Below are 17,246 nucleotides of genomic sequence, written 5' to 3'. Positions count from 1 at the left end.
AAATGGCCAGAATTGGCAAATCGTAAAGGAATCGTGTTCCACCATGACAATGCTGGACCACACACGTCTTTGCTAACTTGTGAAAAATTATTGGAGCTTAGATGGGAAGTGATGTCACATCTACCATATAACCTTAATCTTGCACCATCAGATTACCATTTATTTCAAAGTTTGCAAAATTCTTTCAATAATGGTGATGAGCTGAAATCGCACTTCAGTGTTTGGCTGATAAGGACCAGAAGTTCTATAAGCGCAGAACCATGAAATTGCCAGAAAGATGGCAAAAGGTCATTGAACAAAATGGAAAATATATGATTCTTTGTATGAGAAAAAAATTACTTTTATTTCACACTAAAAAAACGAAATTACTTTCTTGCCAACTCAATATGTTTTTTATGCAACTAAAATCTATACTATTATGTATTTTCAACTCTTACAAATTTTAACATAATATAGGTTTTCATTTCAATTTCAGTTTTAAAAAATGTAAAATGTGATATAAAAATTGGGAATGTGCTTTCAAAATTTATATTTAGAATTTCTTAAATGTTTTACTTTATTCTATCACTTTGTTAAAAAAAAAGTGGGAGAAGAATATGGGATCAAATGTAGCATTTGCTGTAGTTTGAAGCTTGATTTAAGGAAGTTGGGGGAAAAAAATCAGGTTTATATATTGATTTTTTTTATATTCTAATTTTGAATATAAAGATTATTCTGTACTGATTAAATTATTTTCCAAATAGGAAAGATCTGATTGCTGAAGAACGTGAGAAAAAGCGGAAAAAGGCACAAAAGAAAGCCCAGCGCATGAAACAATTAGAAGAGGAGAGGGAAACCGAGAAAAATAAATGGCTTGATTTTAATGCAAAGGTAAGATATAATTTTTTTATGTACATTTCACTTTTTACTGACTGCGATTACTGCAAAAAAAATTTTTTTTCCAACAAAAATACTCAATTTTTAGCTATTTTATTCATAGTACTATGTTGTTTGTATTGTAATACTAAGGTGAAACAACATGAAGATAGCGCATATTGTTATTTCACTTATGAACCCATGAGCAGATTCCAGAACCTAAGTTTTCTGAATGAGACTCCTCCATTATCAGCAAAGAAAACTATTATTTTCACTAGTTTACTTCAGATTTTTTAAATAACAAAATTGATCAGCTTGGGAACCCCTACTCTATATTGTTTATGTTATTTTTAATTTTCTTGCATGTCATTAGTGACTAGATTGGAACAATATAATTTTGATGCACTTAAGCCTTAACTGATTTTAGAGCCAATATAGTCACTTATTAAAATCTTTGTTGTAGCTCTATTGATGACACTTTTTCAATCATCTTGAATAATTCATTTGTGCAAGAGATATGCATACCTGCAGATTAGCTTTGACTGGTGACACTTCTTATTTGCACTGCCTTTGTCTTTGATTTATTCAATAAACTTTATCTGCAATTAAAGAATTACATGGAAATAATAAGAGAATTTATTGTCCAGAAAGTCTTACAAGCAAATCTAAAAATGGTAATGCTACTACTGCTGCTGATAATAATAATAATGGTTTCTAATAAAGATACAAGGCCTGAAACTTGGGAGAGGAGTTGATTTCATTGATCCTACAGTACATAAGTGGTATTTTATTGTCAACCCCAAAAGGATAAAAGGCAAATTTAACCTAGGTAAGACTTAAATTCATAATAATATCATTAGAAATATGGTAATGAAAGGGTTAAAGAATCTACCAATTTGTTGCTCCAAATCTAAGAGAATCTAAAATTGAAAACAAAAAATTTTATGTATTTATATAGCATGTTTATTTTTCTTTGTCATGTTCTGATTATAAATGTATGAAAAACTTAGAATGTAGCAGAAAATCTGAAAACATATTTTGAAATTATTTTCAGACATTTTCCAAGACAAACAAGGGGAAAGTGAAGAGGTCTATATTTGCTTCTCCAGATAATATCAATGGAAGAGTTGGAATTGGTACATGTGGAACTGGTGGGAAACCTATGACAGAGTACCATCCCCAAGAAAAGTGGAAAAAGTGAAACTGCTTTCATTCCCATCCCAAATATTTTTTTTTTCTATGGCCTCTCAGATTTGTATATAGATTATTGTTGAGCTCCATCAGTTTTTTTTTTCTTTCTTTCTTTGACACATAACTCTTAACTTTCAACTTTATCATTAAACTTGCTCTTGAAATTATTCATCTATACAATTTTTTACATTTATCTCATTGCTTACTTTTTTAATTAAACATTTTTTTTTTTTAATTAGGTAACATATTTATTTTTTTAAAATCAGTAAACCAAATGATTTAGGAACTATTATCGTAACAGATTTTTTTCAATGGTGCTGATAATATTCTATTGCTGTGTTAAGTATCTTTGTTGGTCGAAAATTTAATTTCTTTTAATTCCTCAAAGTTCTTCCTCTGTTGATCAGGACTTTTGTTTAAAGAAAATGGAATGTTAAAAGAAAGCTTACTTCCATTTACTTGCACAACATGAAAATTTTAAATAGTGCAACTTCTTAGATGTTGCCAAATAACTTTTATGTACAGGTTTAATTATGTGTGTGGCTGTGTTTACAAACCTTGAATGGTGATATTTTATAATACTTCATGATATTAAGCTATTGTTAGGTTTTTTTATGTACAAGTCTTGCATACAGTAATGAATGACTTAATGTTTAATATTTGCATGGAATATATCACATAGCTGGTATATTTCAGCTTACACTTTCCTTTTAGATAATTTGTTGTGCAAAACTATATTCTTAAGAAATTTTTAATATGGTGCTCTCCTATCTATAAACCCTTCCTCACCCACAAACTGTCCATGTCTATACGAGTTGTTTTTGTGTCTGAAGAGACATTTGGATCTTCAGAATTTTTAGATGGTGTATTACTAGTTTTTGCATTTATATCTAATCTAAATTAAGTAGTTGTTTTGCTAGCTTTTTGTTGTTTTGTCCAAATCTACACACATGCAGTTCTTACTTGAAGAAGGAGCAACTGTACTATATTTTATTCTTGAGCATAAACAATTTGCAATTATGCCATTATAATAGGTTTCTAATAAAAACATTTGTTGGATATATTTTGTAAGAATTAGTTTTCATCTGTACATAGTCCACAACCTGTGTGTATCTAGGAATATGTTTGGTGTAACTCAGATTTTGATATGCTCTTCTAGTAGAATAGGAACAGCCAATTTTGATTTGGAATTGGTGATAGTGTGGGAAAGTCAGTAGTTTTGTCAGAATCTCTTGTTGGTTTTTGATTTTGACAATCATAATACTAGTGAATATAGGCACCTGTTGTCTGTGATACGGGGTAATTATGTCAGTTCCAAGTTCATGATATCACTTTTCTCTTTCTTTAACACTTCAATTTTCATTTCAGTATTTATTTTGTTTTTGAAAGTCCTTATATTTTCAAAATGACTGATAAAATCAACATTCTTATTTGTACTTACGTTTTTAATTTCTAATGGGTGTTTACTATTTCTGTAATTCAAATGAAGAAAAATGCTACCGTAAAAAGTAAATAAAAATTAGATATTAGTAAGTTGAAATTGAGCACAACACCTTTCTTACTGATATCTTTATCAAAATAGAAATTGGTTGAAATTATGTTGGGATAGATACTAGCTCTCTTATGAGGACTTAAGAATTAGCACTGCTTGCACTTTGAAGCTAATTACCTAGCCATTGATCTCTTGCCGCTAGATAGTGACATCTATTCCAGTATACATGAATTTAGCATCAAAAAACAATTAGTCAGGATTCTATAAATTGCCACTGCATTGCAATGCATATAACATATTCATAATTTAAACTTTGGCTTGATTCTCTTCTCCCCTACTTTCTGTTGTAAAATTCTTAAACTTTTACAAAGTAATCTCACCAAATTTTTTTTTTTTTCCTTCTTCAATTAAAGAACTCCAAAACCTTTCTGCATTACTTTGTTTTTTACCTTTTAATTTATTTTGGTTATATCCCAGATATTAAATTCTGCTGGATTTAAGAAAATTCATTTGTCATCTTAAATTCAAAGAGCAAGCTTGTTTACTCCATTGTATGTTGTTCATGTATAAAGCATAGTCTTGTTGCACTTGTAGAAGCTATACTGTGTTTTGGCAGCTCACTTGTGTGACAGACTGAAATAACATGTTTGGCCTTCATTTTCTATTTAAAGGAGCTGTTGTATATAAACAAATAGTCAACAGAAGTGAATAAATTTGTTTTCTTCAGATATGTTGTCGTTTTTTTGTTTTGTTTTTTGTCATGCTTTTTTATGTTTTTGTTTGAAAATCAAAACTCATTTCTCCAGTCAGTTTGCTACAAAATTTTTTCTATAAACTTTAAACCCTTTAGCATTCAAATTATTCTATCAAATGCTTATTTATTCACATTGTTTTGAATTAATTATGCATTATCTCTGTAGCTTAGAGCTTTGCTGATGTGATTACTCTTTTACTTGTTTGTCATTTGCGGCCATGCTGGAGCACCGCCTTTAGTCGAGAAAATCGACCCCAGGACTTATTCTTTGTAAGCTTAGTACTTATTCTATTGGTCTCTTTTTGCCGAACCGCTAAGTTATGGGGACGTAAACACACCAGCATCGGTTGTCAAGTGATGGTGGGGGGGGGGGCAAATACATACATATATATATATACATATATATACGATGGGCTTCTTTCAGTTTCCATCTACCAAATCCACTCACAAGGCTTTGGTTGGCTCGAGGCTATAGTAGAAGACACTTGCCCAAGGTGCCATGCAGTGGGACTGAACCCGGAACCATGTGGTTGGTAAGCAAGCTACTTACCACACAGCCACTCCTGATTGTTTATTTTTAAAATGAAAATGTTGGATAGGCATAGGTTGCCAGATCTGGCTTGTTTTAATGTAAAACAGGTTAAATATTTGAACCAGATATGGTCTGTTTAAATATTAAAGGGTTAAAGCAGTATCTTTCTGTTCCGAAATTATATTGATCAAAATAATCATTAGAAAGTTGGTATTTTTGCTACTAAGAAACAAGTTTATTTTTTATGATAACATAGAATTCTGGATTCTTGAAATTAATGTGCTGAATGGCCAGAAATTGAAAAGGCTAACAAGACTGGTTTGGTTATTTCAACATTTTTTTGGTGAAAATGGCCAGGACTTATGTGGAAAAATATTTTTGTATATGAAAAAAGACAAAATTAGTTGCAGAATCTCTTACATATATTTCAACATTTTTTAGTGCATCGAGTTGAGCATTTTAGAAATTTATTATTGTATCAATTCCTTCAAAGTGGTCAAAATATGAAGTTTTTAACAAGTCAGGAGTAGAGTAAAACATGAATTTTTTATGCAAATAAATTTGAAGATAATGTTGATTAATCCTTTAGCATTCATATTATTCTGTCAAGTGTAATGCTTATATATTCACATTGTTTTAACTCAAGCATGTTATTATTGCACAACTTTGCGATTTCAATGTTAGCATGGTCAAATGAACATTCAAAAGGTGGTAGGGATACAGGCTGGAAGGTATAAACGTACTTATATTAGATATTTATCTTATCAGTCATCTCTTCATCACTTATATTCTTTGCTCACTCTCTCTTATTTTCTATGCCATGCTATCTGTAACAAACAATGGTAATGGATCTCCCCTCCTATCTTTTGTACCATGCTACCAGTGTAGTAATGTACAGAGGATAGATGGCATTGGACCCTTGTATATTCTGCCACTACCCTTATCACTCCTCTTCCCATCAAGATGCCTACATATAAAGGATATCATAAGATCTGTTTGTATATGATACATTCTGTCATCACCATTTCTGTGCTGCCAACTAACTCTCTTCCTCTAACTATTTGTTACTGAGTTCCATCACTTACTCTTACATCCACCTGTTACAAGTTTATCACTGACTTCTCACACCAACTCTGTTTCTCTCATCATATTCTCCGTCTCACCATCCACTCATCTTGGTTCTTCTGCTATCAATCTCATTTGTATGATCCTTAAACAAATGAAGACACCATAAAGTAGTGAGAACACAGTCGTCTTGAGGGGGCACAAGGCAATCTCAATAGTACTGACATCATGATAAAATGCATTCAGTACACTTTTATAAAGTGGTTGGTGAATGAATGGAGACAACTCAAAAATTGAGAGAGCCCATTAGACATGACAAATTCACCGGTATTGATGCTATGATGAAATGCACCCAGCAAAACTCTGTACACTAGGACACTAGGTGTTAAGAAGGTCATCCAGCCTTATAAATGATGCCAAAAATGGAAAATATGAGCAAGGTGTGGACCTACAATCTGTCTAGAAGGGCAGTAATTCTGAATAAATACTGACAGGTTCTATGATTGACAAAAAAATCTCTTGAAGGCATTGTTCCAGCATGATTGCTGTCCAATGACTAAAACTAATAAAAGATTAACCTTTTTGTTATCATATTTCTATTGATACATATTGCTTTTGTTTCAGTAAATTTTGAAAACATGATGAGTTTAGTAAAATAACTTATTGTTTAGCTGATATTTTGATAGAAGGTTTTAATTTAGGTCACTTAAAACAAAGTTTTTATAATAGAGCTAGGAAGCAGTCTTAGTTGTGAAGTAAAAACATGCAATAGAAATGAGACAACTGGAATGCTGATGGTGATGGTAATAATTAATTGACTGTCTTACTGGCTGAAGGTTTTCATAAAATAGTTTATCCACTTCAAAATATGTTGTTTCAAGTGGTAGAATAAACTGCATTCAATTTGAAATAGGTTTACTGGGGAATTAACTGTTTTAATGATCATCACTATTTTTATCGCTTTTCTCTTTCTTCTTCTAGTTTATTTTTTTTACCTTTATCACACATTATATCATTGTATTTAAGAGTGGAATATTGATAGCTACTTTTTTTTCACTGATTTCTGAGGGAAAAAAATAAAACGCAAACCTTATTTTCTTATATTACATATATAAATTCAATTAATAAATTGAAAAAATTCATTGTTTTTTTTATTTCATTTCTCTAAATAAATTATTTGAAAATCATCTTCATCTGAGGATACCATGCAATAGGCAGGCAGACAGACAGCGAAACATAGCTGTCTCTCTTTATATACACATGAATATATATGTATTTATAAAGAAACCTGGTGTGTCCCTTGGTCTCAACAGATTCTGTCAAGCCATACCAGCATGGAAAACGGACATACAATGATGATGTGAATGTATATAAGATTCTAGGTAATTTCACTCCTAATATTAGAAAAAATAAATAAATAAAACATTGAAATTCATTGTTGTTGTTGACGATGGCGACAATGATGGTTTACAGTTTATAGGTTTACTCATGATCCATCCCTGCCTCATTCCTTGCTGTTGTGGAAGGATTCCAACCACCCACTTATGATTAAAAGTGGACTGTCACATTTGCTATAAAGAACTGTCAAGTTATCAGTTGATTGGTAAGCAGTTCACTGTGAGCTGTGTAACCTTGTATTAAGTCTTGTGCATTCGTGTAAATACTTTGTTAAATTATTTATCCAATTTACAAGGATATAAAAGTTACTTAAAAGGAAATATACATACATCATGCCTCACGTTTTTAACAGTATCTGCAGAATGAAGAAACTTGTGGATGACATGAATCTTTACATGTAAAATGTATTATGCTGAATGTTTACGGTTATTGTATTGGATCCATTTCTCATCATGTTACAATTTGATTCAAAAATGATTTACTTTTGTGACAAGAAAGTAGCATAATGCAGACTTCCAAACCCTTTTGTGAACTGTTACCCTCCCCCTTCGGGGGAAGGAATACTGTATGAACTGTTGTTGGATTGTGGTTCCATTTTTGAAAACATTATTTTTCTCCGTAATACGGAATTGTTTTGTTTAAAAAAAAAATGGCTTCCATGGAAGAAAACACAAATATGAATTTTGCTGTGGCCGTCAGTGGCCGAGAACAAATAAAATTGAAAGTGGAGGAAATTCAGGCATTCTTCGGAATGATATCGAAAAAGGATGGTGAATCAAGAATAACTCCTCCAAGTGAACTCCAAAATAAAATAAAAGAGAAGGCTATCATTTATAAAACTTATAATATGGAGTCAAAAAGATTTGAAGGAGAGTTGCATCGAGAAATGTCTTGGCACAATAATGAACCAGATTAAGTATTTAAATAGAGGAACAAGATTCGCAACCATTGAAGCAAGGTTCGAATCGACAGAATGTGCAGGAGATCTGTCAACAAGAACCTTGCAATGTGGCAACATTTTATTACTGCCACTATATCTGGGACGTAGGACGTTCCGGATAAAAATTAAAAACATCCCCCCGGAGGTGGAGGTGGGCTGGATCGTGGCCACCCTGCTATACAAAAGGGAAGAAAAATTTTAAATTATACAGATCACAAAAGACGGCCCACAGAACTGGCAGGGCCAGACCCTCGAGATCCTGGTGCAAGCCACAACAAAAGATCTCGAGGAGCTACCAGAAACTATTATAATGGATGATATAAGTATCCTCATTTATGTGGATACTTATACTCGCTGTTTCAAGTGTAGGAAGAAGGGACACTTAAGAGAAAAGTGTCCCGAAAATAAAAAACGGAACAGTCCACCTCCAAGGAAGATGATCCCCAGGAGGGATCATCGAAAAACCAAAGTGAACCAAAAAAAAGTCCTATAAGTGTTGTAACACCTATAGGACCAAAAAAAGGTGCACCCCCAGCTACAACCAAAAAGACATCAACTAAAGAGGGTGAACTCCTGGCCACGGAGGCCGTTACCAGGAGTTCATCCAACCAAGAGACGGCACTCCTAGGAGTGACCACATCATATGAACTCATCACTGATAGCGAAGAGGAAAACCAACAGACAAGTACCAGGTTTGTTCGAGGAAGATGGAGTCCCTGAACAAACAAGAAACCCCAAAGACCAAAAGAGGGGAAAAGATGTCATTTATAGACATCCCTATAACAATACCAAAACCGGTTGATCGAGTGACGATCGCATACCGGACAAAAAGCACTTTATCTAGATGGACCACATAATGATTCATTGGTCTACAAAAACCATTTTAAACAGAGTCCTAATGTCATAGCAAAGATAGCAAGGACTCTGTTTTTCGATCTGAACAAATTACATCCCAATGACATAAGCATACTAAATGATTTTAAAAAAGTATTTGACCCGTCGGTTGAAACCTCCTTGGAGATACCCTTTATAGGAGGAACAGAAGAAGATAGAGAAGTGGTCTCAAACGTCTTGAGAGCCATTTCCCTGGAAAGAAAGAGATGGTAAGTAGGTCCCCCTTTTTTCTTCTATGTTATATATGGCCGTGTTGAACATAGCGTATTTAAATGTGCGTGGCTTGAGCTCGAAGTAGAAGCAGGCGTGCCTCCTTGACGACCTCAGGTCACATAGTATAGATGTGATGGTTATTACAGAAACCAGGCTGGACAAGCTGCAGGCCTTCTCTACACTCCCTGAATGACTATGAGAAAATAATTTCTCCTAGCTGGGAGGGAGGGAGCAGAGGGGTGGCTGTCTTGATCTGTAAAATCTTGGTCATGCAGATATGTACAATCTTCGTGGACTCAGAAGGCGAGTTGGTTGTTCTGGATCTAACATACAGTGGCAAAGCCTTCAGGCTGGTGGGCATCTACGAGCCTGGTAATGCAGGCAAACGGGTTGACTTCTTTCATCGCCTGGAGAATTTCCTGGTGACATCGAAGACAGTAGTTGTACTAGGTGACTTCAATGCTATACTGGATGCACGCCTGGATAGCGTAGGCTCAAAAGATAGAAAGGGAAACTCATGCCTCATCCATCTGCTGAAGTGTTTCAGGCTGGCAGATCAATATAGACTTGACCACCTGAACGTTCCAGTGTGGACCTGGACAAGAAACAACAGAATGGTCAGGTCTTATATAGACAGGATAGTAGTAAATACTAGAGACAGACATAGCTTTAGCTGTCCACAGTTTACCTACGTACCCTACACAGATCACAAGTTAGTGACGTGTAGGGTGAATATAGATAAGATACATAGACAGGGATCTGGCTACTGGAAGCTGAACAAGACTTTATTGGATTGCGAGGTTTACCATAGCCAGATTAAGGAGTTAGTGAAGAGGGCACTTACCGGCGCTGTTATCAACAACCGGTGGTGGAGTGCCCTCAAAAGAGCCCTTTGAATTGAGTCAATTAGATTTAGCAAACAGTTAAGTCTAGAACAGACTAAAATAGAAAGGGACTTAGTTAAAGCATTAGACGAGGCACTGAGATCAGGCCCTACATCACAAGTGTTGACAGCGAGATTGGCACTGGACCGACACTTCAATGCCAAACACGAAGGATGCAGAGTTCGGGCTAGGACACGTGCAATGGGCCTTGAAGGTATCAATGTTGCTAGATGGACTCACTTGGAAGAAACCCGTTGTGGCATCGATGCTACGATCGGGTCTTTGACAGATGAGTCTGGACAGGAAGATCCAAGGACAAGACAAGATATGTAAGGCCTTTCACAAGCACTTTGCTGTGCTGTTCGGGAGGGACGGGATGTTGGACCATGGGGATGCCTTACAGCATTTTCTGGACGGCAGCCCGCGTCTTTCAACTCATGACGCTGAGTGCTGCAAAGGACCAATCACAGCCAAGGAGATCAGAGAGGTACTGTCCGAGAGTTCCGGGGACAAGTCGCCGGGTCTGGTGACACTAATCAAGAAAGACACTAATCAAGAAAGACCTGAGCAAGGGGGATAATGTTAATAATTTTAGGCCCATAACTCTGCTAAACACAGAGTTAAAGATTTTGGCCAAGGTGCTCGCAAAGAGAGTTAGGGTTGTCATAGGCGACCTGGTGGGGGAAGCACAGACATGTGCCATCCTAGGAAGGACGATACAGGACAAACCTTCACCTCATTCGCTACACCATAGAGCGGGTGGGTAAAATGCATGGCAACGATGAGGCACTGGTGAACTTAGACCAGTCTAAGGCGTTCGATAGGGTTGGCCATGGATACCTGGCGGCAGTTCCTCGGGCGGCCGGATTTGGCCCAACCTTCCGAGGCTGGATCAAAGCCATGTACAGCAATATCAAATCAATAGTCTGGGTGAATGGGTTCTTCTCGAACCCCTTCGCAATCGAGCGTTCATTTCGTCAGGGCTGTCCCCTGTCCCCGATTCTGTACATATTAGCACTTGAGCCATTGCTGCGGAAACTGAGGGACGTGGGGGTGGACCCGCATGATCCTTGTTGCGGAAGGAATGTGACGGCATACGCAGATGACGTCACCATCATTGTGTCGGATGAAGGGCGCCTACCTCGCTTAGAAAGCGCCATCAAAGGATATGAGATGGTGGCAGGGGCGAAAATTAACCAGGAAAAATCAGTCGGCTTGCAATTCAGCACCTGGAGGGGCAAGTCGATGCCTCCCAACAGCGTTGTTGGGCACTGGATGGAGGGCCCAGTTAAAATGCTTGGGGTCTGGTTTGGACCAGACCTCCAGGTGGAGAAGAACTGGAGTGAGGTGGTGAGCAAGGTGACAGCCATAGCCCAGAAGTGGTCTGAGAGGAGGTTATCCTTGTTGGGAAGGGCGGAGGTTGCGCAGATGTTCTTATCATTGGTGAAAACCTACCGCCTAACCATTGTACCTTGCCCTGGTTTGTGGCTGAACAAGTTGGAGCGGATACTTTTCCACTTTTTGTGGGGAAGGAAAACTCCACTTGTGAGGCGCTCCATCTGTTGCCAGAAACCGCTAAAGGGTGGTCTAGGGATGCCCTGGCTGATGATGTGCAAGCACACGCTGAGGCTGAGACATCTCCAGTGCCACCTGGATGGTGAGCAGGTGTGGTCAACGCTTGCCGAACAAGACTTCCCAAAGTATAGGTCCCTGAGGGACTTAGGAGCATGGATCAGGCGAAGACCTAAGACGGGGGAATGGCAGGTGGAGTACAAACAAGCACTTTTCCTCTTCTCCCGGGTGAGCAATGCTGACATCAGGGTTACTACAGCGGATATTTATAGCAGATTGGTAGAGTTTAAGTCTGACGATGTCCTGGGGGAGACTCTGGGCTTCGATAAGAAGCAGCTAGCCAGCCTGTTTGGGAGGACCTTCAGGTTGAGATCTCTGGATAACTACCAGAAATCCTTGACCAGGCTGTGCTACCGATCGGCCTTACCGGTTTGGGAAAGGTTATCGAGGCATGGATATGATACCTCCCCCACATGTCCGAGGTGCGGGCATGCCAGTGAAACGATGACGCACACCTTTGTACACTGTGAGGACCTGAGGGATTTGATAACCTATGCCGAACAACTGATGTCAGATACAGAAGGAGTACGGCTCTCGACTGAGTTCATGATTAAGATTGTACTGCTTTCCTCTCTCTCCAAAGAGAAGAAGGCAGCATTTCTCTGCGTAATAACCATATTGAAAGAAACGATATGGAAGACGCGTTTGGAAGGAATTGTGACAGGACAGTTCATTTCCAGACAAGGACTGGTGAACCATTTCACTGCCCATCTTGTTTTCAAGATCCGTCTTTAGAGGAGGAGCCTGCCGCAAAGAGTGTTTGCGAAAAGATGGAAGGAAATCACAAGAAAGTTGAGTATGCAAGGAGCCATGCCAACACAGCCAGACCGAGCATAGAAAGAAAAGAAAAGACACAAAAATAGGGAAATCAACCAGTGAGTTAGTAAGACAACCCAAACCAAAAAAGAGAATTTAAAAAGAAAAAAATTTTTATATTTTAATGTACCATATCACATTATATCATTATAACATCCATTCGATAGAACACTCATAAAAGACTGAAGACCTATATATATGTTTTTGTCTGTCCTTGTTTGTCCCCTCTATGTATCCTATTTATTAGGAATAAAAAGAAAATCTTTGGCCCTAGACCTTCTAAGGTCTAGCTACTGACTACAGAGCACCAGCCAGTTCCAGCGACGACATGACTCCACTCCACTGGAGAACCAACACCACCATTCAACTAACTGTTTACTACAAGCTTCTTCGTCGCCAGCGTCTACACCGATGTCTCAACATACACACCAAATCAGCAACGCTAACATAACTTTCTCCACATTGTTTGTGTGAATTGCTTCACCATGAATAACAGCGAGACCCTCTGTACCAAGTAAATGGCTCGGCATGGAAGCCTCAACTTCTTACGACATGTGACTTCTTAGCTATGCCTCGATGCCACAACCTCTTCTACAGCACTTCAACCTACTGTGTACTTTAGCTACGAACTGGTATTTCTAATCCTTGTGTCTGGACTTTCTTCTAACGTCCTTATTATAGACTGTTTTCTATGCTCTGTATCTCTTGCATTCACATACACATATTTGTATACACACACTCTTGTTTACACGACGGCCTGTCTTATATTCTGTTTTATGTTGCATTCACACTCACACAGACATTCAAGTTGACAACCAATAAAACCTTATCTTCATACATCTGTACCGGTTGAGTCTCTCTCTTTTCTTGTTGGCACTTACCTCATTCCATCTTTTGTTTTTTTATATATTTGTGCTGATCGTGCGATGCGCAAAAGGAGCCGTTCCTTCGTCACCATCTCCTGGTCACACGGTTGCTATAACTTCTTTTGTGACAATTTCTCTCTTTCACTCTCTGTTATCATTATCATTATTATTATTATTATTATTATAGTATATATAACTGTATCTTGTTACATATATGAAGCACAGAAACAAAATGCCAATTGATCTAAGAATTACTGGAAAGGCAAAATTCAGTCCTGTAAAGCTCGAGTCCACACCATAACACACAATGAAGATTACACCATAATTAAGCACATTGGTGAACATCGTCATTGTCTGTGTGCTTCGAAACCCAAAGTTCACAAACTTTAGCAGACCTAAAGGCACAAGCAGCTGCTTCCCAGGAATCTTCTTGTTCATTAATTGCAACTGCTTGTGAAAAACTTGATGAAAATGAAATGGCTCACATGCCTTCCTCTTCATATGTAAGTCACAATATAAGGAACTGGCATCGAGCAAAAGTAAGTGAGCCTCCAATCCCTCAGTCAATTTGGTTATGAGATACTTGATGAATTATAAGTTCCTTGTTAGTGGCAAAACTGATTGCTTATGTTTGCAACTGATGACTAAGTGACTTAGTGAATGCAAAACACTAGGCAGATGATGGAACTTTTAAGTGCTTTTCAACCATATTTTATCAGTTGTACATGTTTCATATTCAAGTGTTCTGTGATTGTTTCCAAACAAAAATCTAGAAACTTACACCTTTTTAATTAGCTAAATGAATTACATCAAGGACAGCTCTGAAAACATGATGGATTTTGAAAAAGCTCACATTAATAGCATTTCATCTGTGTTTCCTAGTGCTTCCATCTCATATTGTCTTTTTCATCTCTCTCAAAATGTGTACAGAAAAGTTTGTGAATTTGGCTTTAAGGAAAGATACCATCAAGATAATGAGTTTAGCATTAAAAGCAGATGTTTTTCAGTACTGACTTTTCTTCCTCTCAATGATGTAATTGACAGATTCAAAGATCTTGTAGATAATGACAATCTTCCGCAAGAACTTGTGTCCTACTTTGAATTATTGTACATAGGATGCATGCGAGTTAGAGGAATTAGACAATGAAGAACTTCTTTGTTTCCCATTGATAGTTGGAATGTCTGCTTTAGAACAGAATTGGATATGCCTCACACTAATAACCATTTATCCCTTTAAGGGGCACTACAAAGTTTTTTAACTTGCACACATCCGAATATATGAAAATTAATTACTGCACTGAAAAGGAAAGAACACTTGATACAACTGAGAAAGGTTGAATTTGATTGAGGTGAGATCTATGAGACTAAAACAAAAGTATAAAGATATAAAGAAACAGCTGCAGATAATTATTGAGCAATATAGTCCCAAAAATAAGATAGATTTTTTTACAAGCAATAGCTCATAACCTTCATCATTATTGAAGCTTTTAATAATATTTTTGTTTTACTGTACTTTTTATTTATCTTTATTCATGTACACATGTCTGTGGAGTGCTCAGCCACTTGCATGTTAATTTCACGAGCAAGCTGTTCCGTTGATTGAATCAGCTGGGATCCTCATCATCGTAACCGACAGTGCTTCTTTTGTTTATATATATATATATATAAGTACATATATACACGTGTGTGTGTACATACACAGATTGATAGCCAGATATATATATATATAATATATATTTGCAGATTTGTGTGGTGCCTGTCTGTGTGAGTTGTTGGAGGAATTGGATGTCATCTGTTGTTATTGGTGCTGATTGAAGATTCCACTAATCAAAAGTGTTCCAGTCATGACCATTCCATCTTTTTTCTTCCAGACTTTGTGTAACTGGACTACATTAGCCAATGTGACCATCCTTTTTACAATGGTATGATGTGCTTTGAGGAAAATTTACCTGCTATAACTTTCAGGTTGATTGACTTCACAGGAACTCTCTTGCTAACAAAACTTGAATATTTATTGTTTAGCAAAAAGTCAGCTCTGAGGAAACCTATGTATGATCAAATATACCCCAGCCATGACTATCCAGTCTTTAGTATATTCATGACTGCATTAATATATTTTCTTCTTTTAAAAAGGCATAGTGTAATGTGAATGAGATTTAGCTACTATTTCTAGGAGGATGAGTGATTATGTTGTGGCTCCTTCTATTAGAGTATTTGGATGTTATTGTTGATGCAGTTGTTGTTCCTATTGCGGTTGTATTATAATATTGTTATCACTTTTATTCATGTATTCATTGACCTTGCTTCTTTGAATGTAATGAAATAAAGTTTTATTGTTGTATTATATTTGTTTTGCCATTGCTATAAAATTAAACTAGACAAATAGTAAACCTGATTTTCCAGTCATTATATTATAACAATAATTAATGATACACTACAACAACAACAACAACTATAATAATTCCTTCAAATTTTGGCACAAGGCGAGCAATTTTAAGACAAGAAGGAAACAGAATGCATTGATTCCAGTGATCAACTGATACTTATTTTACTGACCTGCAAAAGAATGAAAGGCAAAAATCAATCTCAGGGAAATTTGAACTCAAGAAAATAAAGAACTGGAAAAAATGGTAAGATTTTGTCTGATGTGTTAACAATTCTGTAGATTGTTGCTTTAATAATAATGATGATAATAATAATAATAATCATTTAACGTCTGTTGTCCATGCTAGCATGGGTTGGACAGTTTGATTGGAGTTGGTAAGGTAGAATGCTGGACCAGACTACAGTCCAGTTTGGCATGGTTTTCTACAGCTGGATGCTCTTCCTAATGCCAACCACTCTGAGAGTGTAATGGGTGCTTTTATGTGCCACCAACATGGGTGCCATTTGCATGACACCAGTATCTGCCACGACTGCAATTTTGCTTGGCTCGATCGGTCTTCTTCTCAAGCACAACATAAAGCCAAAGTTCTCGGTCATTGCCTCCATGAGGCCCAACGCTCAAAAGGAACTCAACCACTTTGCCTCCGTGAGGCCCAATGCTCAAAGTGAACTCAGCCACTTTGCCTCCATGAGGCCCAACACTTGAAAGTGCACTTTATGTGCCACCAGCACGGGTGCCTGTTACATGACACCAGTATTGGCCACAACTACAATTTCACTTGGATTAACGGATCTTCTCAAGCACAGCATATTGCCAAAGGTCTCGGTCACTAGTTATTGCTCCTAACAGAAAAGTATGCTACTGAAATGAATTATCATTTACATAATTAGATTGGAGCCTGGTGTAGCCATCCGGTTGCACCAGTCCTCAGTCAAATCATCCAACCCATGCTAGCATGGAAAGCGGACGTTAAACGATGATGATGATGATGATGACAACTCTTTTTTAAAAAATCATTGTGGATAAATGCCAGCAACGGCCTTCTCAGGCTCTCCAATATTGTAATTTCTAAACTGAAACGACTGAGGGCAGGGAGTGGGGTTGCAAAAAATTCATAATTTCTCAAATTTTCCTTTTTATAGCATATAAATGTATTTTGGGGGAAAAAATATTGAAAAACATCAATACATGTGAGAGTGATAAAGAAACGAGGAGGGGTGTTTTTGGATGCACTAGAAACAACAGGCAAATCACTCACTTTTCCCTCTGAAAATATTAACAATTAAAAAAATTTTTTTACCGAAAATGCTCTTTCCATAGTTTTGAAG

The 17,246-nt window shown here is 36.8% G+C and overlaps 2 protein-coding genes across 3 annotated transcripts in view; both read left to right on the top strand.

Moving 5' to 3' along the window:
• The window catches only part of LOC106875499 (survival of motor neuron-related-splicing factor 30), a 34,805-nt gene extending 30,537 nt beyond the window's left edge, over window positions 1-4,268 (top strand). The window contains exons 6-7 of the mRNA XM_014923668.2: window positions 744-870; window positions 1,910-4,268. Coding sequence (XP_014779154.1) covers window positions 744-870; window positions 1,910-2,056 — 274 coding nt within the window. The 3' untranslated portion in view covers window positions 2,057-4,268. The remainder of the gene's footprint in view (window positions 1-743; window positions 871-1,909) is intronic.
• LOC106878624 (protein IWS1 homolog) overlaps window positions 1-17,246 on the top strand; it is an 863,399-nt gene that overhangs the window by 402,706 nt on the left and 443,447 nt on the right. The window lies entirely within an intron of this gene.

Source organism: Octopus bimaculoides, chromosome 10, assembly GCF_001194135.2.
Source record: "Octopus bimaculoides isolate UCB-OBI-ISO-001 chromosome 10, ASM119413v2, whole genome shotgun sequence".
NCBI classification, from domain to species: domain Eukaryota; kingdom Metazoa; phylum Mollusca; class Cephalopoda; order Octopoda; family Octopodidae; genus Octopus; species Octopus bimaculoides.
The sequence above is the reverse complement of the archived record's forward strand: the minus strand, read 5'-3'. Positions and strand labels throughout refer to the sequence as shown.